Source organism: Plectropomus leopardus, chromosome 22 (assembly GCF_026936395.1).
Source record: "Plectropomus leopardus strain MGB_pleo_1.0 chromosome 22, ASM2693639v1, whole genome shotgun sequence".
NCBI classification, from domain to species: Eukaryota; Metazoa; Chordata; class Actinopteri; order Perciformes; family Serranidae; genus Plectropomus; species Plectropomus leopardus.
In genome coordinates, this window is record NC_142197.1 from 14646564 (window position 1) to 14673761 (window position 27198).

General features: G+C 38.0%; 2 protein-coding genes across 3 annotated transcripts in view; one reads left to right on the top strand and one right to left on the bottom strand.

Moving 5' to 3' along the window:
- Positions 1-1606, bottom strand: part of gsap (gamma-secretase activating protein) — a 45840-nt gene extending 44234 nt beyond the window's left edge. The window contains exon 1 of one of the 2 annotated variants that reach the window (XR_015775519.1): positions 1205-1606. Coding sequence is in view for 1 of the 2 variants with exons in the window: in XM_042511377.2 (XP_042367311.2) it covers positions 1205-1292 (88 nt within the window). In the remaining variant the exon portion in view is untranslated. The remainder of the gene's footprint in view (positions 1-1204) is intronic. The other variant, XM_042511377.2, reaches the window with a different exon arrangement.
- Positions 1607-4968: 3362 nt separating this feature from the next.
- The window catches only part of nampt1 (nicotinamide phosphoribosyltransferase 1), a 29982-nt gene continuing 7752 nt past the window's right edge, over positions 4969-27198 (top strand). The window contains exons 1-6 of the mRNA XM_042511048.2: positions 4969-5124; positions 14371-14527; positions 16872-16975; positions 18423-18551; positions 23689-23847; positions 24231-24367. Coding sequence (XP_042366982.1) covers positions 5071-5124; positions 14371-14527; positions 16872-16975; positions 18423-18551; positions 23689-23847; positions 24231-24367 — 740 coding nt within the window. The 5' untranslated portion in view covers positions 4969-5070. The remainder of the gene's footprint in view (positions 5125-14370; positions 14528-16871; positions 16976-18422; positions 18552-23688; positions 23848-24230; positions 24368-27198) is intronic.

Sequence of the window (27198 nt, forward strand, 5' to 3'; positions counted from 1 at the left end):
ATGCTAAATGAGAATATAGTGTGTTTCCAAGGTACAATATGTTGTTATTCAAAGTTCCCAGATGTGCTGGTAAAGTAATCTGTAAATGTTATGAGACATAATGAGAGCTTGCAGCATTACCTGAACAACCACCGCATATTTTTACCATATGTCCATGTACTCAGCATGATGATTGCAGTAAAATGTCATGCATACAGAGTTTTTATTTTATGTTTGATTTTTTGTTACGATGTTACAACGATGAGCAAACATGAGCAGGTTGATTTATTTAATGCAATCCTGCAACCTTTTGTTCAATATTTGGAAACGATCTTAGTGTAATGATATTTGCAGATGATAGTTAACAATTTAATGTATTATATTGTGATTTTGTTCGTAATTGCATCTTCATTCATCTGCATTTGCACATTTGCCAATTTATTCTACATTGTAAATATTTGCTAATGATTTTTTGCATATTTTACAATAATAATAACAATAATAATAATAATAATAATAACTTTATAACTTTTGATTGCCTTGTAGAAGAAAAATATTTGAAAGTCTTGCTGTAAATAATCCAATTATTTCTTTTCAGTTGTATGTTAACCACTATCTGGCACACATGGAGTAAAATAATCTACTTTCAGTTTAGTTTGTATTAAATTTTCTCTTATGAAATAGTCTATAGCATGTAAGGTTCTATTTTAGGATATTCATTAAATAAATTTGATTATTTATAGCTTTTTTCTGCACTTTATCTTTTAATTTGAAATTCTGCTCCATAACTGATAGTTTTAAGGCATGCAAACTGCTTTGACATACATGTTTTCCTTACAATGTATTTATTGAAGACATGTGAACAGCAAATAGCACCATCTACTGTAATTTACGTATTAACCTTTAAGTACTTATGGATTCTGAATTTTGTTTTTAAAACTAAAGCTAATGTTATGGGACAGTCCTCGATACGTTTCCTCCATAAAAATGATTTTGTTTTAGAAGTTGTGCAATATCTTATGCCTATTTATTAGCCAAACGTGCAATAAAATTAAATTCACTGTTTATACTCTGTAATAACATAAGCAGGCTAAACTTAAACCTAACACTTTTAGCTAGCACTGTTAGCTACATGTTGATTACAGCTATTCAATCAGTAATGATAACAGTAGCAAATAGTTTGACAGTGAAAAAGCAGCTGACAGTTGACACCTGAACGCCTCACCTTGTACCCTGCAGACCGACGCCTCCTTCCTCAGGATGTCCGACACCACGTCTCTGTGCAGGTCAAATTTTGGCTTTAAATTCAGCATGTTTACACCTCTTAATGCTTCTCAGCTTAAAATCTCTGTCTTTATATTACTCCGGAGCGGTTTGTTTCCTGGCAGTTGGCGTCTCTTCAGGCTTGGCATCATGTGACCGAAACTACATGCTAACTTTGGGCATGTGCAAAACTGAAAGTAACAGAGCATCTAAGTATATAGTCACATAAACCACTTCTTCTTCTCCTTGTGTTCAGAAAACTATTTTATTGACATGCGGAAATGTCATGTTGTCCCGAAGTTAGCTCCTCCCTCCTCAGGGAGCCATAGGCCGAGGGAGGCGACGCTCCAGCGGGCTGGAATCTCTCACCGTCCCGCTGAATGAGTGCGCCATCCAGGGTCAGCCAGGCACTTCACACTGGTGTCATAATGTCACACTGGGTCCTAGAGTTTTCTGTCAGTTGAGCTGTATAATACAAGCACAGAATGTGAGTTCGAAGTTTAACAAGTGTTTTCATTGTATTTTTTTATACTGCAGGTATAACAAAAACATAAAACAAGTAAGGTATTCAGAAAAGTCATAGTGAGGTATTATCTTAATTTAAAATGCTAAGACAGGACATTACATTGAGTACTTTTAAGATCCAAGACAGATAATTGGAGAATGAAAATGCTACCTCTAACTACATTAACTATATATTACAACTATTCCACCAGTAGCAACCAAACTCTGGTGGCCCAGGCTGTGCATAACATCAGAATCAGAAATACTTTATTGATCCCAGAGGGGAAATTGCCTTTAGTTACAGACGCTCCCATTCAAAAGTCTTAAAAGAAGTAGTAAAGTGTAGAATATATCAATAAAATTTAAATATGAGTACTAATATAAAATAAATGTATCTAAACACTAAAGTATAAATACAAATGTACATTTTTGTTCTTGTTTCTACCATGTGATAAATAAAACAACAGATTACCAACATCTCACCTTAATACAGCATCTCTGTATCAGTTTAATGGGAAAAGAAGCATCCAAATTTCTGACTGTGTTGAATATCATACCTTCAGGATTTAACAACTTGATACCACCCCAAAATCCAGTCTGTGTGGGAATATCACAGACATAAAAAAAACAGCTAGACAGTCTTATAGGCCTATATAGTGGAAATAAAATGACAAAAAAATACCTCTTTGTCAAAGAAATTATTCTCTATCACTTTATTTGTGGATATCAGGTAGAGGTATTTTACAAAGGTAGAAATATGCTGATATCTGCAGATCATAATTGTTGTTAAAGATGCAGAAAACACAACCCTGGGACGATTCCAGATATCGGATTCAAGATGTAGCCAAAATGAACACTCCAAACATGCCAAAATATTAGAAAAAAGGAAATTGCGCAAGCTGAGGCAGCCATCACAGTTGGCACTAGTTTTGACTGTCCTCTTAGGCTTTTTTTTCATCAAGTGAAGAGCTAGTGATGAAATTCTTAGTAGTTTTGTTTAATTTGATGTGGGATTCCTTCATCTTTGTTTTCCCCTGTGTATTAACCTTTTTATTTGCTTTTAAACACACTCAGTACTTTACATGTTTTTATTACATAATACAAAGTAGGCGAGGCCGTACTATTAAAAAAAAAATAAATATGAACTATTTGGGGGAAAAAAAGGGTTGACTCTAAAAAAATACACATTTGCTTATCAAAATAACCAACTCAGAAGTACACTGAAACCACAAATGTTTTTGTGGTTGCTATGCTGTGCTTGTCATTATGCTTGTATTCCCTCCAAAAAAGCAAATAATCATATCTATTGCAGTAATACACACTTGTGCATCTTCTGAGTTATTGTTAAGCTCCAAAAAATAACATTTTGAAATAAAATAACACTCAAATTGTTCACACACTGATACAGCAAACTAATAACCTAAGTGGAAAACAAGTTATCAGTAAAGGTTTTGGTAACAGTTAGTACTGAAATATCCTTTTAAATTTTGCCTTGTGTGAGTTTCATGTGATTTGTCTGGGTAAAACTTTCAGATGCCGCAATGTGTTGTACATCTAGAGGACAGAACTCTGAAATTTTTTATTATTATTATAATTTTCTTTGATTGCTTGTGCCACAGGGTAGAGGGGGGTTGTGGAGGGTAGAGGGTATAATTGTATGATGAACTGTTGTCTGTCTAGTTCTGTTAAATCAAATAAAACACCAAAAAAAAGAACTCTTATGAAATACTGTACTTTACTGTTTTTTTCTAGTGCAAATATCTAAACTAAACTGAATCAAAGTTTTTACTTGATACATCGACACTGGTCTTTTCACCTCTTTCGTGTGATTATACCTCCTGCAGAATGAGGTTGATTGCCGTTTTACTCACATTACTGTTTTGTTACACCTGTTAAGGTGAGACAACTTTAACTGTTTCTAATCATAGCCTATTAGTTTGTGGTCTTTGGTGACCTCAGCAATTCCCAAATGGAAACACTGGTGTTGCTGCGCTTGACCTTTTTGAAGGTTTTATTTGAATTTAGTAGAGATGCATAGGCTTCCTTTGACACTTGCAACTGCTTAACATTACCCTGTAAATATATGTATGGACATAAACACACCCGGTACTCCCATAGACTGTAAATAATATATTATACAGTCTATGAGTACACCCAAATGAGCCTTTAGGTGCCATTTATGTTGTTTTAACAGCATTTGATGACTAACACTGCCTCCCTCTGCTGAGTTTGAAAACTGCATATATTTTGGCTCATGTCTGTCTTTTCGCTTTTGAGAGCTCCCACTCTCACTCTGCTTTCTCACTGGACTAAAAACAGACTGAACATAGGTACATTATACATTAAGAAATATCATTATTAAGTGGTGACATAACAGACTTCCAAAGTATGTTGTCCTTTTAAATAGCGTTTCTTTATTTTATTTTTTATGTTTAACTTTTTTTTCTTTATGATTCTGTTTGTTGCCTTTGTCACTATTATGATTTTTCATTCATAACTGTAAAGATTTCTTCCAACATACAAAATATGTCTGTCTTGATCGTGTTTTATTTTATTCTTCTAACTATTATTTGAATTGTATTTACTCTTATTGGTATAGTTTCTCATTGTTATTATTGTTTTGTAATTGTTTCTCTCTTGTTTAATTCTACTTTAAATTCAATTATCCCTTTTCTCGTAAAAATATAACTTTATTCCTATAAAATTCCAACTATTTTTCTCGTAAAATTACAACTTTTGTTCACGTATATTACAGCTTTATTCTCATAAAATCTTTTTCTCGTAAAATTACTTTTTTTCCCCAGAAAACTAGGACTTCATGCTCGTAATATTGCAACTTATTTCTCATAATATTGCGATTTTATTCTCCTAATATTATGACTTTATTCTCGAAATCTAACATTATTTTTCTTCAACATGGCCCTAATCCTCCATCGTAGGATATAGCGACAGTTTCAGTAAATATGACATTTTTTAAAATAAAGGTTACCTACTGTAGCTGTAAGTGTACACATTCTTTATGATAAGAAGTAAAAAAAAAAAATCCTATTGAGCCGTAGGTGATTCGCTTTCATTGTTGAGTGATCATCTTCACGAGCATAAACTCTCTTTGGTCAAACCGGGTTGGCTGGCCGAGTAAAACCGAACATAGCCGACGTATGCCGGACATTTGGTGACGAAGATCCGCCCGCCCCTTCCCCCGCCCGCCCGGCTCTTTCAGCTCGTCCTTCCCCCTACCCAGCTCCACTATCAGGCTGGAGCCCCCGGCAGCACGGCACGCAACACACTGACAGCTGCGACCGACTCACAACCGAGGGGGGAAAGATGGAGCACAGAGACGACGACTTCAACATATTGTTAGCGACCGACTCATACAAGGTACGGCGCTCATGGCGGTTTCACACGGAGGGGAGGCTAGGTAGAGCGGAGCGGCTGATGGATGAAAATTGATAAAGTCAAGGTGGTTTCATCATCAGTCCCAAGGCCATCACATTGCTCTCTGTGGCCGGTCTCCGTCGGCTCACAGCAGGCCGAGTGGGCAGCAGAGGGAGGAGGAGAGGGCAACAGAGATGGGGTACCAAATTCAGAAAGCAAGCATCCTTCTCTGAGCTAACAAGCTAACACAGCACCGCTGGTTATCCACGAACCAGTTGCCCACCGGCTTTGCTAGTCACAGTGATATGAGCTAGCTCTATTAGCTAGCCTGCTAGCTTACCAGGAGCGCAGAAGAGGATTGATATTTTAAAAAGCTAATATTAGCCACTAGCTAACAAGTGTGGGAAGCACGGTGAACTGCACATGGACAAAGTCTCATTCGGGAGGCGTAATGTTAGCCAGCATGGAGCTAGCCACCTACAACCTGGCGCCAGTGTCTCACTTTCGAGAAATCAAAACCGAAAGTTAAAAAGGGTGCATGGTATTTTTTTGTGTGTGTGACACAGCTAGGTTATCTGAGTCTACAGTCTTGTATCGAAATGAAGCGCACTGTGTCTTTAAATGGGTTTCACCGGTCGCCTGCAGGCTTAAAAGCAGTGATGGCAAATATAACAGCAAGTAGCACCGTAAACAGACCGCTAACAAACAATGGAAAACAAATGCACTTGCAAGAATGTATTATCGCACGTAGCAAGTGGTTGCCTAGGCCGGTTGCCATGTACAGGAGTCATGTGACAGTGTTCAGTGATGGTGTGATGGTCTGGGACAGAGGGGCAAATATTATGGAAAGGAAAGGGGAGGCAGTTAGGATCACTAGTAAAGGTTGAATGTGAAAGACCAAATACATGCAACAAAAATGAAAGGTGCACATTGAGATCACATAAGGATATGAGTATGCACGATATGATAATTACATTAGAGAAGAGACATGATGATCACTAAAATTAGGTGGGGAAAAGTAGATTTATCAGTAGCGTTTTTGGCTAAATAAAAAAAAAAATCCTGTATCTCGCATCCTTTATTGCAGTTTGTTACTGTTTTTACAAGTGTAAATTATATCCCCAAAGGAAAAAAATGTCTGTTTTTATCTCATAAGATAAGGTTATAAAGAAAAAGTTTCTTACTTAAGTCAGTTTTTATTGCCTCAAATAGGGGTCAACAGATTATCGGCCTGGCTGATATTTGGCATTTTGCCAGTTATCTGTATATGCATCTTATTTAATTATCACCAATAAAACCAATTAAGTAAAAAGTGCACAGAAAGCTATTTTTAATCATTTAATTTTTTATTTAAATTTTCACTGAACCTTGTGTTGGAGTTTGTTAAAGTCCAAATTCTAACTATTGACAGAAAGGTTTTCATTTTTATTGTAAATGCATCGGTCTCATTAAATACTTATAATCGGTTTCTGCTCTGAAAAAACAATATTGGTCAACCCTTAATGTTAATTCCTCTTCAGAAGGGACTTGATGATCTTTATATTAGGAGGGGAACAAAGTAGATATATTAGTATCGGTTATTGGCCAATATTGGAGTTGTTATATGTCAGATAAAGTGAAAAATCAAATATATTGTATCCTTTATTGCAATTTATTACCTTTTTGGTTTTTTTTGCAAGTTAAAATAATTTTGGAAAAGGAAAAAAAAATGTCTGTTTTTATCTAATAAGGTAAACCTTTAAAGATAAAGATTCTTACCTCAGTCATTTTTTTTATTGCCTCAAATGTATCTGCTGGCCTGGAAAAGCACTTGATTTTTATATATTCTAGCAGGATGCCAAAACTATAATTAGTATTTGCAATATTATTTATTTATGTAATAAAAAAATCGATACCTTGTGTCCTGTATCAATGCAATATTGCAGCAATAAATATTGTCATGGTATGTCACAATATTTGTTGCAAATACAAGTGTGCAAATGATGACATTAAACATTAGCATTCATGAGCCAGTCATAAGCTTACACTGGGCACTTCCTCATTGTAATATAAAAAGTTGTGTGTTCCAGACATAACTTAAAATACTGCTACTATTTGATTGTATATATCACATTTATTGCTGCTAATAGTTTTTTTTAAGGTACAGCGCATATAGTTCAGGGAATTTAGCGACATCTAGTAATGAGGATTGCGGATTGCAACCAGCTGAAACTTCTCCCCGTTAGAATTCCTTCAGTGTTCATTGTTTTGGAGGTTTTTTCAGGGAGCTGAATTATCGGCAGAGGTCTCCTCCTCTACAAAACAAACGGACTAGTTGATGAAAACTAGCAACAACAAAAAAATCACTGAATAAAGCAGTGTCACGTTGCAGTGTTTCTCTGATGCTGTTTTGCATTTCAGAGACCAGCCCAGCACCTGTTTATGTGTGGTGATTAGGTTTTTTCTCTGATAATGAAAGATCTAAACATTCAGGAGGTCTTTAACGGGAACTGTATTATCCACAGAGGTCTCTTCTTTACCAAACCAAACAGTAACAGTGTTTTGAACTGGTAGAAACACTTCTGTGTTTAAAAATCTGTTTTTCCCGCCACTGCTTGTCGCACACAGGCCACGGGCTACAGTTGTCGTTATGGAAATGTGAATGTCCCTGTGTAGAGCCAGTGTTTGGTTTGTCCATTCTGGGTTTCTGTAGAAACATGGTGGTGCAACACAGCAGACTGTAGACAATGACCCATTGCTTAGTAGATATTAACCCCTCATTCTAAGGTAACGAAAACATGATGATTTTTTCAGGGAATAATATGCTAATTGAAACATATTTATTATGTTGTATTGTGTTTCTGCAAAACTATCTCCCTAAATTGAACACACTGGACCTTTTAATTCCATTCCAGGATTAAATTAATATTGAGATAATAAGATGAATTTTAATAGGTTTATTTGTTTATACATCATCACATTTTTGGTGTTCAAAAATATTAATAATGATCTTTACTGTGGTGACAGTTAGTATTATTTCTATAATATATGTCTTAACAGAGTGTTATAACAGAGTAGGTGTTTATGAACCCATGTCCACTAATGCACTCTTTTTGGCTCTCAGCCAGACTGAGAGTGTAATGTTTTGGTCAGAGGTCTTTTCACACAAGGTATATCAACATGCAAGACAGGTGCTTTATAATTTAATGTAGCTGCTAATGCTTAAAAAACAGTTGCAGCTTTCCCCTCAAATCTCCTAACGTTGTTAAGATATATTCTTACAATATTTTAAAGGATGTAGCACTTAGATTCATCAAGGAAATTATTTTTTTCCCCTCTTTGTTTGGTGCAAAGTATTCTGAATAACTTAGCGTGCAATTCCAGGATATATGTTTTATGTAATTTCCAGGTTGCACTTTTGGTTTTTATTTCTCGGAAATTACCAGTTTTGCTTACAGTGTCACGTGGTTTCAGATATATTAATAGCCTTTATCCACTGTAGACAGAATTTCAAGGTTGCTGATTAGTTCCCGAGCAGTTGCAAGGGGAAGTGGTTGAGGAAAAGGGACTTAACAGTTAACGCCATCTGGAGGTGTCACAGTCACAATCTTGCAACCTAAAGTAATTTAATGAGCAAATATTTATCAAAACATATAGCATGTATTATTTCCCTTTCTAGAAAATGGGAAAGTCTGGTGTTTCTTTCTTTATCCCTCAGTAATGAGTTTTATAATGCCTCAGGCACTTCTCCCAAAATGTGATTTTGTGAGCTGCAGCAGAATAAGGCTGCATTTACTTTTGGTAGCTACCAGGTGTGTGTCCAGTTTAAAGCAGAACAGTGCTGGAAAAAAAAAGTGTGTTTCTTGTGACGTCAACATAGTTCCAGTGACATAGCTAAATGAGGGAAAAGATTTGGGTGGTTCTGATCAAATTTCATGTCATGTTTTTGAAAGGCAAGCTGCACTTGTGTTGCTATACCAGGCTGACGTTTCTGTTATTGTCTCTTAAAACAGCCAGTTGAGTTTCACAAAAGTAAACAGTAAGAGTAGCTGGAAGTCATTTAGGATCAGCTGTCTGGATCTTACGTATGGTATGCTTCATTCCCACCCGTCACAACATCCATGTTTTAGCCCTGCCTTGACGTTTCATTGACAGTTGCTTGTGCATGTTGTCTGCGCATGACTGTGCAATAACCTTTGTAAAGCGAGAAGGGGTCCTGCCCTGCAGCACTTGAATGACCCACAGACCAACCAGAGACACACACTTTGTTCACAGGACATGAAAACAAGCTGCACCTGAATGCCTTTGTTATGTTTTTGTCTGTTTGGATTGAAAAGAGGAGCTCGGCCCCAAAGCCAAGCTTGCCTATTGTCTGGAAACACACGCACACATGCACACGTTCATTGTTGGCGTGAAGGGTCTGTCATATCTGAACATACTACAGGGTGGAGCTGGACAGCATGTCATTATTCATGCAATGCCATTGGCATCTGACCACATTTATGCCATGTGACATTTTCCTGACCCTTAAATCCAGACTATTACAGTTGGTAAGTAAGAGTATGTGATTTTGTGGGGCAAATGTTTTTGCAGAGCAGAATGGCTCCAGAGAGGGTTGAACCTGTGACATTTAGGTAATGGGACAGTCCCATTAAGCAATATGCCTCACCAACAGCTGCTGCATGCTTCAGATGTTGTGCTGTTTGGAGAGAGACGTGAGGAACATCCTTTCTGGTGGCCAGATTAGGGCTTTTTATGCAGTAACATTTCATTCTTCACACAAGGGCTTTCACCACTATCTCACATTCAAGACGCAGCAGTAAATGCTAAAAGGGCGACAGAGAAATAGGTTATGTTATCATTAAATTATTACAGATTGTGCCAGAAAATTACTGACTCCACTTGGACTTTCTATACTTTTATGCACAGTTGCTTTGTGTGTTTGTATTTCAATCAATATGTTTCAGTAATACAAGTGATGTTGCATTCCTAATTACCGGTTTTGTAGAGCAGGCAGAAAGAGGCGGTTGGTTTCATATTTCAGAGAAAATCTGATCAAAGATAACACTGAAGTCAGCTTCACTCTAGAGTCCGTGCAAAAGTTCGAGCTGTCTCGGGCTGCGACTAAAGATTACTTTCATCACTGATTAGATTGCTGATTATTTCCCACATTAATTGTTTTGGTGTAAAAACGGGTTCATTTTGTCAGCTACTTTAGATTTAGTCTGAAGATTTGAAATGCGTATTCATTGCCACCACATTTTAGTCATTTTTATCCTTCATAGATTTAGTTGACAAAAAGTTATTACATTTTAGTCAACTTTTATTCAAATTGTCATTATTTGTCAAAATGTTGTTGTTTTTTTTTAATCTTTAATTTATTCCGTTTGGCTAATGCGGGTATCAGAAAATTTAATCAAGTTGAGAGGTTGTATCAGTCGTTGGAATTTCATGTAGACAGAATTTTTTTCTACAACTACAAATAATTTCTTCTAATTTCTTCTAATTTTCTCCCATTTCTAAGTCTGGCAGTTGGCGACTGTTCGCTCTGCTGCAGCTAACAAGTGGCTGTAGTTGCTCACAGCCACCACTGCCACTAACAAACTCCACAAATACATTCACACACTTCACCTTCCACAGTCAGACATACATGGCTGCTTATTTACTGCTAAATTCCAGCTCCTAACTTGCAGCTGACACCTCTCTGTTGTGGAACCAGCAAATGCGTTGCATTTTTTCTTTAAAGAACTACTAGAACAATAACCAAATTGTCATTTTTGCTTTAAAAAGTTACTAAAACAACTTTGCAGTTATAATTTTTACTTTAAAATATAACTAAAACAATTATCAGATTGTCAGAGTAGTTGGTGACTAATAGTTGCAGCTCTGAAGTTGTAGATGCAGGTGTACTGTAAAGCCTTTCAATGGTCTTTTTTTAGAGCATTTTTTGCACGAAATGACTGAGAATAAACCAAACAGTGAAGTTGCCGGTTGTGAAAATGAAACATTGAATTGAAAGACACCAAAACGCACCATAGAGCCGAGGGGAACCTGAGAGTTCGATGCTAATTCTGTGTGTTTGCCAACAAATAACTCTTTTCAGTTAACACACAGATATTTTACCCATTGATTACATATTACATATTGATTTGTGCAGCTTTAATGACTGGTGCAGGTGTGTTCATAGTAGACACATTGAAATCTGCAGACCTACCACATCTCCTGTATTAAAACTTTGTCACGGCACATCCTGTATGATTTATAATCAACTATAGGTTTCTTTTATTTCAAGATGTGCCATTATACTGTACTATTATATTAGATAATACACAGAGAGTTCATTCTAGTGTGCCTTGCAAACGAGACTGCTACATGTTATGTGATTTTTAAAACAGTGTTTGTGTATATATAACGGCATGTGGGCCAGTGAATGTGTACACACACGTGGTCAGTCCCAGTGTCATGTTGTGTGTGTTGACTCTATTTTGAGTCCTCGAAAGCCCAGAGGAAAGGACAGAGACAGGGGTCAAAGAAACTGAGTAGTTCATTGACATTTATCTCTTCTCTTCTTCCCAAACTGCAGGCGAGGAGTTGTATCGTTTCCTTTAGGCCATTTTCACAGGTTGTTATTATGTTGTTTGAGACATTTTTCCAAGGTTGTAATCAAATGAAGGGCATTCTCAGACCCATATTAAGCAGTGTATTTCCTGTAGTAAAATGTGTTCCTTCATCGCTTAATTATTTCTCTAGCCCTGATCCACACATTTTTCTGATTTAGTAATATTCTCTGAAGGCTTGCAGTATTTTGCCATTGATATTCAGTGAGTGCAGCTTATTACGACAAGAGATTGAACTCTTGACATCTCTGGACTCCTGTGGTTGCCATTAAACACTTTAAGCTACATTTTGAGTGAGCCTAAGCCGTTGGCATCATCTTGTCAGTCTTATTTGTGGAAATTGCCCCTCAATGCCCCAGTGTACTCTGTGTAATCCCTGGACTCGTTTAGGATTTAATTGATGCCCTGATGGCTACAGCTGACAGTGCCTTTTTTCTTTCAGTGTGTGTGTATCTTTAAGATATAGTCCCCCTGAAATAGGTAACTGTCTGTGTGCGTGTGTGAGGCATGCCTTGACGTGCCTTGAGGACTTGATTGTACACTCTAGATTTTAAATGTCACTGTTTCAGGTGTCAGTCAGTTGACAGTAGATTAGGAGATCACTGGAAACACACACACAGCAGTAAGACAGGTATTTTCTCAATAAAAGCAAAACGAAAGAGAACGTGTATGTGTGGGAAAAGACAGACATGCCTTGCCCTGACTTCTGACATTTTAGCACTGTATTATTTGGTTTAACACAATGGATTGATTGACGGTCCTCTGTTAAACTGGAATGTTTGCTGTAATCGCAGATAAAATACCACGACGGCAGGGCTCGGTAATCTTTCAGTCCTGACCCTGAATAGCTCTTGGGAAAGTGTCTGTTGGCTGTGAGCTACTGAATTCTTAGACTCCTATATTTCCAAGCATGAAAATTTGATTTGCTTTCATATGTTTTATTGTTGCCTTTTGCATCCCTAACACTGCTCCAATGTCCAACAAAAATATAATGTGTAATGACTGTGATCAGACTTGTAGGCACGTACACTCATGTACACTTGTACATGTACACTCTGAACACATAGCTTTTTCTATCCATCTTAGCCTTTAGTCCACGCACAAACTATGCTTTAGGTCACTGAAAACTGATCTGTGAACTCTGGACCCCGGGGTGAAGATTTTCAGAAACTCAGTTTTCAGTGTTGATGTGTAGACAGGGAAAACTGAGATTTTGGCTTGTAACTGCAGTCAGCGCCGTTTTTTCTTTTGTAAGGCGTGAAAAATGAGGCACCGTTTTTACAGTGCTAAAATAGTAATGGCTCTAACCTTGTTAACAGGAATTGTTTTCATGTTTACACATAAATGTACAATTACTCTTCCATTATATAGAGTAACAGAGATGTCAGAATGTACTACGGAGGTCATTGCTCCAGATAGCCTTCTGGTAAATGTTTTTTCAGGCTTCGGATTGGCCATCATCTGTTTCGCGTGGCTTTAGGGGTACAGCTTTTTTTTCCCTCTGTTGGTGTGGCTTGATTTTGACAGCAAAATCAGTCGTATTTTGGGTTTTTAGTTGGATGAAGATTTTTTTTAATAACATTGCTTGTGTTGACAGGATTTTATTCATTTATTTATTTAATTTTGAGAGCACAAGGGGAAAACCCTGTTTTACAAAATACCGATGTCCATATGGACAAGGCCTAAATGTGCAATCAGCATTTTCTCCATGTTATCTAGCAATTTTAAGACAAGACTTGCTTTGTAATCTCAAATGTGTTTCAGCATTTATATGAAAGGTTTTTGTCAGTTCCTCTGAAAGGTTGCTCGATCCAGTATTTTGCAGTTGTTGTGAAACTTCCAGATTATTGTTAAGCAATGCCGAAATATCACAAGACCTGTGCCCTGTTCTTCAAATGTTGCTTAACTAATTCAGACTCACATTCTGATATCAGGCTTCAATAATCTTGTTTGATCTCATCAAGACAATTTGGCCCTTTGAAGGCAGTTTGAGGACTGATTTGTTAATCCTGAATGAAGCTAACTTGATTTACACTGCCCCTTTATTTTTTAGATGAGATCAAAATGAGTACATATGGATTGGTTCTTTTCAGTTTTGTGTATATTTGATCACATTTAATTTTTGTTAACTTTTAAATCTGAAAATTTTGTTGGATATTACACATACAGATTATAATAATTTTATCAATAACCATAATCATAAAAAATCATAATCAGCATTTCTATTGTAACTGTAAAAAAAAAAAAAAAAAGAGAGCCATTTTTATTTGAAAATGACTTCTTGTACGTGGTTCACAGTGAAACTCATGATCTAACTGTCAGTAATACCTCATAGATAAAACATTATGATGACACTTTTTAAGTCTCCTGACGAGCTATTAATGAGGCTGGGGTTAACATAAAGAGCTTCTTTATTTTAATCATAAGAAGTAAAAACCATTCCTATAGGAGCAAACATAGATTGATTTTTCTCATTTATAATGGAGTTCACAGTTGAGTGTGTGTTTTTTGTTCGGTTTCAGGGTCTGCACATCTTTTGTGTGTGGCTTCAGTTATGCGATCAGTTTATGTGCATTCATGTTGTATTATTCCAAATCAATTTATGCGTTGTTGGCCACGTTTCATCACCTTGATGTTTGCTGTGTCTCTGCAGGTAACACATTACAAACAGTACCCTCCCAACACGAGTAAAGTGTACTCCTACTTCGAGTGCCGTGAGAAGAGGACAGATCCCACCAAAAACAGAAAAGTCAAATATGACAAAACCGTCTTCTACGGCCTACAGTACATCCTCAACAAATACCTAAAAGGTAAGTCCTTATTAAACAACTATTTTACTGCACAACAAACCCACTAACACCTGCTAACATCTGGCTTGTTAATGTAATTGGAAAGGTTACAAACAGCATTCACACCCAGGTCAAGTGACTCTGCAGTGGTCATAGGTATTTATCGACTCCAGCTAATTTTAGTCCCTTTCATGGCAAGATACAATGAGGGTAAATTATTCAAAATCTAAAGTGTGCTTTGCTTTCTTTTTCTGTAGTTGTTATCACACCTGCCGAGGACTACACTTAAAATTAGCCAATCTGGTTAAACCGGCACATTTACAGAAATGTCTATTAATGAGCACTGTCGCTGTAATCTTAAACTGTATAAATAAATAAAATACTGTTCGTCTCTGCCCAGTGAGTACTCAAATGTCATCACAAATTTTCTGCTCAGAGTTTGAAAGGGAGACTGAATAAGTAAAGGATATGAAAGAGAAGTAACCACCGTAACATTTTTACTGGCCACCATGCTGCTTTCTGCTCTTTACTAACCTGTTTTATGGCCTCTCTGTAACGTTGAATGTGACACACCAGAAGAAAAAAGTTTTCTCGTCTGCTGCAGAGCTTGTACACAGTTCTGCTCTACTGGCAATGGTAAATGAGTCAAAAGCCTATTTTTAGCATGTTTGCCTGTGTTTTAAAAACATACAAACCTGTACACATGCTGATTTTGGAAGAAAAGGGGTGTAATAACTGAAATGAATGCACATGTTCTGTGTTGTATGTTCCATGGAAAAAAGCGCCCTTGAGCGCAACATTGAAGCGCCTACCTCCGACCCAGTAGGAGGTTGTTGGTGGCAAACGCTGCCAGACTGAATGACTTTGCAGCTTGCAGGTTTTGCCCATTGTTGCCAGGACCTCTGTTAATGATTCTTCATGTTTGTGTAAATACATTTGTGTTTCTAGTCAACTGAACAAATTCAATAAGGGTCTGAAGGCTTTCTTACTTTCATTTATTGGAGTCAGTTGTGCAATCTCTGTCCAGAGAGTCCCAGTTTGCAATCAGGGCACATACCAAAAGCCTTTTGTGATGTGTTATTGCTCCCCGTGGGAGAATTTTATCTTTTTTCTCCCCTCCCCTTCCAGGACAAGGTCAGAGTAGTGCAGGGTCAGCCACAGAACCGCAAACTGCTCATCATTCAGTGCATTGCTTAAGGACACTTCAGCAGGGCAGGTGCTGTCTATTGCGGCCTGCACACAGTATACTCTATGCCCCAATTAACTCAAGATGGTAGAGGTGGCTGTTTAAGTTCGCCAGTGCGATCCCAAGGGGCATGAGAGAGAGCAAGAGAGACAGAAAGAGAAGGAGTGGAAAGAAAGTAAGAAAGAATGAGAGAATGCATCTCCCTCCTGTCTCTTAAGAGGATTTCATGGTGCGGTAGCAGAGGTGCGGGGGAGACAGTGAGCCAGGGAGAACAGAGAGAGACGAGACAAAAGCACAGCTGCTCTTTCACCGTATGAGGGAGAAAGACCAGCTGTCTGCGCTGGGCGTCGCTCAGAACTCAATGATTAGGCCAACTATTAGAGATGAATGCTTGATCCTCAAGCTTATGAAACCAAAAATGTGCATCATGATTTTTCTGGACCTTTAATCTCCTGTTGTTACTTTGGGGAAACACTTGTCATGTTTTTCATTAATTCTCCCAAAAATTTAAATGAATTTCAGTGGAAACTAAGAACTGGTTTAGCTCTGACATTACAGTTAGTCATGCCTTTTAGTGGGCAATGTTAATGACATTTTGGAAACAGGATGACAAATTTAGAAACTTTACCACCAAAGCGATAGTTTAGGATTTTGGAGAAATTCATGTATTGGCTCTCTAACCAGCTTTCTAATTTTACAGCTAAACAGTGCACTAAACATGATGCAAAAACACTTTTCTGACCATCACTCAACGCCATGACTCAGGACCAGAAGGGGGGGGCCATTGATCAGATACTATATGGTGACACTAATCTTGGGTGTCCACCTTGAAACTGTAGAGGTTGTATAGATCTCCCTTGCTGTCGGGTTGAAGATACTTGTTCTTACTTTGAGGTTGTCAGGCAACCAGCAGAGATAATGAATCCCGCCCCACATCCCCTTCTATTAGCAGTTGTGGTTTCTTGTGTACAACAGTTTCTATGGTCTACAAGCTTGAAATGAGACAAAGTAGTGTGTGTTTGGATAAAGACGCCTTGTCGCCATGCACGGGGTGCTTCTTATTTAATTACAACAGTAGACGGTAGAGTAGCATTCCTGTGCCTTTTCTGTGTCAGTGTGTGTTTTTCCAACACATCTCTATAAATCATCTTCTGCTTCCTTTCCCTTCTTCCTCTCCAGGAAAGGTAGTGACCCCGGAGAAGATCCAGGAGGCAAAGGAGGTTTACAGAGAACACTTCCAGGATGATGTTTTCAATGAGAAGGGCTGGACTTATATTTTGGAGGTAAGAGATTGTCAAGAGTGCCCTGAAAAAAACTTTTTTCAAGGTGATACTTTGTTGTGCAAAACTATTTCTATGCATATTTCTTGGAAGAATCATTGAGAGTAGGTGTTGACAGATTATCGGCCTGGCTGATTTTGGGCCAATATTTTGCCGAGTGTATGTGTAGTAACGGCCTGCACAACAAAATGAGAAAAATCTGAGCCACATTTGGTGCTGTGGTTTCCTCACAAGAAAAAGGGCGTAAGCCGTAAATTCTTGAGATAAAACTCAGATTTCACAACTGAAATGAATTACAGCTAGTTTATATATCGAAGAAAATGTGCACAATGTTTTCTGGTTATTGAGAGGTACTCTGTCAGCACCTTGGAGAGAGCACGGCGCTCTGAACTGATGAAGTGAGGTGAAGTGTCAATAAAGTATATAAGTTCACCTCACTTGTACTCAGTATTTATCCAATCCAAATTTATTTATAAAGCACATTTAAAAACAACAGAGTTGACAAAAGGGCTTGTACATAAATAAATACATGAAACAGGACATATAAAAAAAAAAAATCATCGTTGTTTACCACATTGCTGAATCAGCTCTCAGTCTGGCAGCATGTCTTTTATGAATCACTGACTTTTATATTGATTAATTATTAATTAAGGATGTTCCTAACAACTAATTTCCCTGATTTTTAAGCAGAATTTTAAAACTTAGACGAGTCGACAAGTATAAAATTAAGAAAACGCACTTTTTAAACAGTCAAAATTAAGCACAATTTAACCTAGTTATTAGAACCATTTGGAATCTCCATTCACACACACACACACACACACACACACACACACACACACACACACACACACACACACACACACACACACACACACACACACACACATGTACGTACGTCCAGGCTTCCCAGGATGTTTCTTGTGCCCCATCATGGTGGACGTTCAGGGAGGGCTGCGGACTTATGTTGTTTGCACAGATGCACACGCAGTTTAATCCATTGCGTCAAACAGTGCACATGTATTTGTGCATGTTTCAATGAAAGAAAGTTGACTAATCACACACATCCTTAATATAAACTAGCACATAAACGGCCCTCATCAAGCACATGAATGTTGATCTCTTTTGGTATTAGTATATATTATGGTATAGGCTCTAAAGTGTGAAATGCAACACAAAATATGCTTCAGACTGGGTTTAAAATGCAGGAAGCTTAGTTATATTTTCCATAATGTAATCTCACTGCCTTCCCACATTGTGCCCAGGCGTGAAGCACAAGTCTGAAGGTCGAATCTCACCAAAAACTGTATCGCCTCCAGATGTGTGTCACTCTAGTCTCCCTCTTTTGAGGTCATCTCAAGAAAGAAACACTCTGTACAAGACACTGAGACAGAACTGCCACCGTGTAAATCTGAATCTGAGTGGGATATTTGTGTGTGTGTGTTTACAGAAATACAATGGACACCTTCCTATTGAAATCAAGGCGGTGCCAGAGGGGAGCGTCATTCCTCGAGGCAACGTTCTGTTCACTGTGGAGAGCACAGACCCTGAATGCTACTGGCTCACCAACTGGGTGGAGGTACGTTTGTTTTCTTTGTCTTCTGGGCCCAGAATGGATAGCAGGCCAATTCCCATATGTCCTGACATGACACAAGTGTATTATTCTATTAGTGTGTGTCAGGCAGGAAAGGATGGCTGCATTGTGGCAAATGATGTGTTTTTCAGCTCTAAAGCCATTGTAAATTTCTCATCTCTATGCCCTCGTATAACAGTTTAAATTTAATGTGCCACTTGCATTGCTATGAAAACTACATTGCCAAGCATATCAGGGAGATTTAACGGTGAGCTTTATTTGATTATTGATTTAAAGACAAAATTATATTAGCAGCATTTATGCCCTTTTTATTACAATGGAGAGTTAATGGTTTTATAAGAGCCATAAACTATTTTGCTTGGCAGCACACCCAACGACACCTCTTATCTCTCCTTAAATCTCACTGAATTACAGCCCCGTCATGACTTGACGCTTAATGGCTGCTTGGAGATGTGCTGTAACTGCAGCAAAGTCATTTATAAAGGTTGGCCCAAAAAAAAGTACAACAGCAGAGAGTCAGGGGATTGTTTGGTGTTGTTGTATTCGACAAAAAGTACTAAATCACTACAGAATCAGATACATACAGCACAGCATTAGATTCATATCTCCTACACTGTGAATCATGGAAAAAGAAGATACACTGAAATTACATCAGGGGTTATAATTTACTTAAAAAAAAAACAAAAATGGAACAAATAATTTTTATCTCTTGAACTTCCTCCCTGATGGAAGCATCTGGCACTCAACATGTAGAGGATGTTGAGAATCAGACTCAATAAAAGAAGAATAAAACAATTTAATCACTGTTACGTATACATTGAAACTGCTCAACTTTTTCAAAACAAAAAACAAACAGAAAAAATTGCTATGCCTTTTTATATATATTTATACTGTATTTGCATCAAATTTAAGCTTCTAGTCCAGGACAAATACCTTCATTGCTACCCTGCTGCCACTGACTCACCCGTAATCACACACACAACAGGAGCAGAGGTAAGAGGCCTCCTCCCAAAAGCAATAAACCAATGTCCTGTTCCCTGAGGCATCACATCTTCACATCAAATTATTCTGAACTGTGGAAATAATGTATGTCAACGTTATTCACTTTGACGCAGGCTTAAAGTAAATTAAAATGCAGAGAGGAAGGGCCGCTGGGTTCACCTATAACGGAGTTAGTTCCAAGCGCATTGTCTTTTTTATTGATTGATTGATTTTGCACATATTGCACTTTGCCGCAGTCATTACGCACGTTACAAATCACGAGGATGTAACCACAATATAAGCCGGAGGCCTTGTTTCCATGATGGTCTTCTTATAAAAACGGAAGCTGCTTTGGTGCCGTTAATAACAGGCGTTGGGTTTGGGGTTTTTCCGACACCAGTGCTGAAATTATGCTTTAAAAACTGTACAAGCACCTAAACCGATACTTATAAAAAAAAAAAAAAGCACAAAACGATTGTCAGCAACATGAAGAAACTTTTTTTTTATTGCAAAAGCAAATTTGAACAATATATTAACTTTTAACAGTTTAAAGCATATTTTAATATATAAATATGAATAAATACAAAGGACAATTAACAAAATCACATAGTTAATAATTCCTTAACCATTCACCAATGTATCCTTATCGAACAACTATGATTTATCAGTAAATAACAGATAAAGTAATAATAACAACAAAATTAAGTTTTAGTTGAGATCAATATCTTCCTAACACAGGAGTGACTCAGCAGACATTTCTCCATCTAATCTAGTGTGCGGACTTTGTTTTCTCTTCTCCTGCCGTGTTTAAAACACACTAATATAAAGCTATGTGTCATTTGTGAGGAAAAAGTACATCACAGAAAAATAGATTTTCCTGATTTGAAGCAGGCAGTCTGGTGTCTGTGCTGCATTTATGACGTTGAGTTTATGCACTGTGTGAGTCTGCCCCGAGACGAGGAAGATCTCATGAGCTTAATGCTGCATGAACAGACTGTCGTCAGTGACTCGGCAGAACTTAAATTCATTTAACCATGAGCGATATCTTCACTCCGTCTCCCTCCCTGTCTCTTAACTGCTCTCTTTGACTGATGCTCTCTGTGTCTCTCTTTTCCCATGTCTGTCCATTCATTATTATTGTGTCTGACCTCTCTCATGAAGCAATTCCTTAGATGATGATCAAAAGGAAACAAGCTTAGTGTATTTTGATCCATAGATACAAAAAGCTTTTGACATTTTGTACAAAGGGACATGTGTGAAAGTTTTGTGGACACATTTCTCAATAGTGACAGTTTTTTCTTTGATTTTGTAGATGCCTTTCTGTCTCTCTTTTTTTTTTTTTTACTTAAGTATCCCAGCAAGTTTTGCAAGTCCAGTTGACTTACATAAGGATCTATGTGACACACACACATACACACACACTCAACTATAATGACCAATACACCAATGAAAGGAAAGAGTGCTTGGACGTAGGTCACCCACAGCCAAGAGCACAGTCACAACACACACACACTGTCCTGATAAATTTGGATACACCACACACACACACACACACACACACACACACAGTCTCCACGGCTGATATAAATACATGCATAAACACACACACACACACACACACACACACACACACACACACACACAGTCATTCTTCATGTAAAATTAGCCATAGCATTCAGCCTGCCGTCCTTGGGCTGTTTCTCCCCTTTGCTACTGCTGTCCCTTCTTCTTCTTTTCTTTCTTTCCATCATCATAATCTTTTTTTCTTATGTCTCTCTTGCTCTTTTTGCTCTCTGTCCCCCCGACCTCCCTCATCCCCCCCCACTCTCATCCCTTATCTCCCTCCATTTTGTTCTGGGACGTTGACCGAGAAGTGATGTTGGCACGAGTGTCTGTTTGTGTGCACACATTCCTCCCGAGTGTTGTTTTTACCGTACTGCTGCCCCATTTTACCATGAAAAGACATAACCCCTAACAAACTGTCACACAATGTCACAATCATCTCACCTCTCAGACAGCATTCAATTTAATGCAAAAAACACACATTTGCTATTATTTTACGTCATGAAAATTAAACAGCTTTCAGGAGAAATAGGAAGTAAGACAAATGACATCAAGCGTGGATCCTGTTATAGTGTTTAAGTGCATATCGATTCCTCGTGAAAAGGTCAACATGCCGTTAAGGCTGAGGGCACATGACCTTGTGTTTGTATATGCGTGTGTGTGTGGGGTGGGGGGTGTATGTGGACGTCAGCCTTGCTCTGTTAGTCACATAAGTCCATATTATGGTTTAGATCATGATTAGTCTGAGGAGGCATGTGATCTGCTCAGGGTCATAGGGTAAAAGCACACTGCATGGTATTAGTAGGCAAAGTCAAGTGAAGAGTTAGAGTCGGATGTTTGCAAAAAATGTGATTTTCTTTCATTCTTAACTACTTTTAAATCAGTAGGGAGAAGGAATGATGGCTTTAGATCCTGTTTTTTTTATTGCTGTCATGTATATTTTGCCTGACAATATATTGTCAAAAATAATATATATATATATACGTATATGTTCTGAATATTTAAAATTGTTTGAAGACTCATTTTCAGTCATATCGACACACCGGTACCAGCTGTATGTTCTCGCTCTCTTATTGTTACTTTCTACAGTCATTCAGCAACTGCTACTAAAAACAAAAGTCATTGTTATCTTGTGTGGTAGCCTTGTTTTTCTTTTTAATCTTTTAATAGTTATTATAATTTTATGCCCTCAGTATCAATTAGGTATCAAGTATCTTTAGTTTTCAAGGTTTGAAATCGAGTTTAGAAATTCTAGCATCCTGTTGACACGGACATCAAGTATGTATTTTTTTATTATGAGTTATTAAAATTTCAAATACAAATTAAACATAAGGTTGCCTACTCAAACAATAAAATCAGATACTGTTTTGCTCCACTAGATAGATTTTGCTGCAATGAAAATGATAAAAGTGAGCTGAACAGAAAACCCTTGTTGACAAAATTTTCCTTTAGAGGTATCATTACAGTTGACAAAAAAAGGTAATAAATCACAATATATGTTAGCACAAAACTCAACAAATCCCAAAACTTTTAAAATCGCAATAATATTGAATCGTGACATGCTGTTGTGTCATGGGGCATCCCTCGTTTCAAACACAGTGTGATTACATAATAATCACAGTGGTCACCACATTAGATCGATTTGTTTTTGTAGGAAGGCTGTACTTGTGATTTAATATGTAATACCCTGATTATATCTTGAATCAGACGTGTACTTTAGCAGGATGATTTTTGAAAATGATACTTGAAAAATTAGCCACAGTATGTGAAAATGGATAAATGTAGAGCAAAGAGACTTTCACTCTCTCACACACACACACACATACTGTTCACTTATGATAATAGAAAGTGTGTATTCATAAAATTTGGTGGCGGCGAGTACAGATAAGCCACTTGTTTTCATGTTGAAATGTGTGACTCAGGGCCAGAGTTGACATGGGGCATCCAGGAATGTATTTTTCCCACAGTTTGTCTTGTGTGAATGAGCAGCCGCCTTTGATCCCTCTGAGCCTGTTAGTTTGGGGTTTTAAATACCAGTTGGATACTGGGAAAGCAGGGTGACTGGACCAGACATTTATTGGGCAGTTCAGTGCTGACAGAAAAGCACTTGAGCTGCAACTTTTGCTGTTTCCGATTTTATGTTCACTTAACTGGCTTAATAGGCTTTGACAACATAATTTTTTTGTCCAATAGCTGGTAAAAACCCTTGCTAAAAACAATGCTGGCAGTAGATCCATTTGCGGCACAACCTAACAGCAACCCAACAGCATGATAAATTACCTCAAGTTGATTTAAATTTAGAAAAAAGTACTAAATAATTTATTGCGACAATTCACTTTTATCAAATCAAGGATTTTGTTTTTTTTCAATAGTTTTTTATGGTAATGACATAAAATTTGATGATAGACATTCAAAGCTTCATTGGAAAACCTCACATAAAGCTTTGAATGTAAAAATAAATTAATAACATTCAGTGAAGCGCTAGAAATGAGAAATCAGGAACTTTTGCAGTGAAACTTTCAGACACACTGAAGTTAAAATAAATAGGGAGCTTGACTGTCCTTCTACCCTCCATCAGACCATCCTGGTTCAGATCTGGTACCCCATCACTGTGGCGACCAACTCCAGAGAGCAGAAGAAGATCCTCGCCAAGTACCTCCTTGAGACTTCTGGGAACTTGGACGGACTAGCGTACAAACTACATGACTTCGGCTACAGGGGCGTCTCCTCACAAGAGGTATACTTTTATATACGATACAGTAGATTTTGTTGAGGTTTTCTCGTATGCTTACCCTTACACAGGATCAAATACGGCTAAGCTTGAAAGTTCATTCCTGACCTTCGAATTAGTGTTCTGATAAAACAGTCTCCAAACAAGGTCCACCTACAAGCGTTTTTCTGCATCTTTCAGCAATATCAGACTGTTATGGAAGAAATCTCTGAAACAAGCCACGAAGTGGACCATGAATTGAGATCTGTTGTCAAATATTTATTGTTTTTGTCTTCTGATGAGACATATAAAAGATGTTAATTATTTAAAAAAATGGATAACAACACAGTGATTTCAGGCAAAATCTTCGCCCTTTTCCTCCTCTAACATCATCTCCCTCCTATTTGCAGACTGCGGGCATTGGGGCCTCCGCCCATCTGGTCAACTTCAAGGGCACAGACACGGTTGCCGGCATCGGAGTCATTAAGAAGTACTACGGCACCAAGGACCCCGTGCCAGGCTTCTCAGTGCCTGCCGCAGAGCACAGGTAGACACACACATACACTTTTCTCAACATTTGGTTTATTTAAAGGTTCTGTATGTAACATTCAAAGCAACAATATAGCAGCAAACCACTATTTGCTTTGTAGAGATGTTGTGAAGTAGTGACTTCCTGAGCAGAAAATTAAATCATGTCACCTCTGAGTGTTTTAATCAGAGCTTTGCGTGGTTTGTTGTGGGGAGACAGTCCGGTTGTGCATGTACAGTATGTTAGTAGAGGTGAAGCGGATTTAAAATTATGTCAGTGGAATTGCATTTTACTGTTCAGTACAAATATTACACAAAAATTGAATTGCCTTTAATAAAGTATGTCTTCTGTGGGACTTACAGCAACGTCCACATAATTGCCTAAAGGCCATAGTAAACAAGCCAAGTTAGCCCTTTGAGCTAATCCATGCTGAATATGCAAATGCTGCATAGGTAATATGCAACATCTTTTTGCTGACAGTAGATATAAAACAAAAGCCAGAGACTATATTATATTAAAGAAAAAGTGGGTGTAACTTGTACCATACGATACCTTTCGTGTTCAGGGTTCAGGGGCTTTTTTATTAAATTACAAATTACAGATTAGTGTTTCCCCCTATGCTGTTTGGTTGAACTTTCATGGGGCAGCCCCACGCACACATCTAAATTCAGGGCCAAAACTATGACTAAAAAAATTCGATCTGTGAGTAAAAAAAAAAAATCTAAAACAAAAAAAAGAGATTTGAATGCGAAAAAAATAATCTGAATCTGAAAACATAAAACCTTCAACTGAAAAAGATGAGACCTCAGAGGTAAATAAAAAATTACATTTAAATATATATTAACATTTTCCTACATGTATTTTTATTTTGAAAATGTGTTTGATTTCTTTTACAATTCAAGATTAAAACTTGAAGTTTCAGTTTCAAATTATATTTTTATAATCAAACATTTTTTTTTTTTTCAAATTAACAAACCTTTTGGCCTTGACCTGGCTCCAAACAGCCCTGCATGTTAGCTCATTGCTGCCACTTTGTACTCAGCTCATATGGCGGTTACCACTGATATGGTGACAGGGTCATAGCAGAAGTGTAGTACCCACCCTCAGGTTCTCCCCTGGTTTACACTGTTAGCCCTGTCAGCATTGTTTCTCTTGTTTAGCTCTGTTTATGGAGTTAGCACCGTTAACAGCAGATAGCAGCTGGCTCAGCCCCCTCCGTGTCGAGAACCATAACCAGACAACTCATACACTCTGAATTTTGCTTTGAGCCCCTTTAATGTTGTGTATTAAAGCTTTGTCCCTGCTTGTGTAGCCTGCATCTCTTAGCTATAGAGCGTTTCCAGAAAATTTAGTGGCATCTTGCCTTTTGTGGTGCAGAGAATTAGTTCACCAACAGTAGTTTAAGATTTCCAAGTTATGATGGGCGACTGCCAACATGCTCAACTCTCCTTTTAAGGGACGTGCAAAGTTCACAAAAACATTAAAGCATAACTTTTAGCCCCTGCAGGCTGATGAATTCCTGTGCACAACACTAATTATCGACATAAACACACATATTCACAGATTCCCTTAAAGTACAGCAGGCATGTCTCTTCTTTGTTCATCTCCAGTCCCGCCTCTGGTGAGATAGTCCACGTTTTGGCTCAGAGCCAGGACTCAGAGTAAACTTTTTGGCTCACAAGCCAAATTGATTTTCAAAATAGAAAACGTGTTTCAAATAACAGTTGGGTTATTATTTGCCAAAGCTGTTGATGGAGGGAATTTATCAACCCCCGAGTGGAAATGTACTCATCGTTTGGCTGAGGGTGGTGTTAATTTGCTTCCCTGATTAGAGCTTGGTCACCCTCACACTAATTATCCGGTTCATCTATCTCAGTTTGTGAATGGAAGGCTGTGATTGGCTGGAGGTGAAGGTTTTGATTGGCTGCTGGCCTGACGCACTTGCCCCTCACATGGTGTTGTTTTATGGCACTGATCCATTTATCCTGCACACACACTTTCTGTTTCGCTCTCATGCACACACAGTCGCTTCCTCCTTGCCACCAGGGCAGTTATTGCTGCTCCAGCGCACCCTTCTTCCCCGCACCAGTGCATTGTGGGATAGTGGCAGAAGTTGTCATAGTAACTATTATGTAATGCCCCCCCCCCTCCTAAAGTCTGTTTGGTTTCTACCTCAGAGGGAGGAGTCACAGTGAAATTCCACTTTGATTTGGATGTAGACAGAAAGGGATGGGCGGGTGTTTCAGAGCAGAGGTGTGTCACCTTCAGAGCTCGTATATCCAGTGTTTACTGTACACTGTGAATGTAACAGAAATGACCTGTGAAGAACAATAAAAGCCATATAGGTGTACAGAAATTTACTTAAAAACAAAAACCACCAGTTTCCTAAATGACTAATGAGTAATGACCAGACCTGCCCTGTAAACAAACTGCCAACAAATCAGAACAAGTATTTCATTTGCGTCTTTTTTTTTTTTTTTTTTTTTTTTTAAATCTTCACAAAGTACCGAATAGAAAAAAATGGAAACAAAATTCCAGATATCTTCATTGTATAGGGGTGGTGGCAGGCATTTCAGATATCGTAACCTCAGCACATAAAACTGACAGTCTTCAGGGCCATATTGACCGGGAAGAAGATGAACAATGTCTTTTTTTTCTTAGTTTGGGTGTCCTTGTCTTGCCTCTTGACAGTAATTCATCAGGTGTCTAATGTGGCTCCACCAGACCTGAGTTAACCTTTAGAAACTACAGTTTGGCCCAGCCCTGGTGTCGTCCGTGCTAAAACCTGGAGTGTACTGCCCTCCTCTGGACGATCTGTGGCAGTAACATTTGATGAATGTCTTGTGACT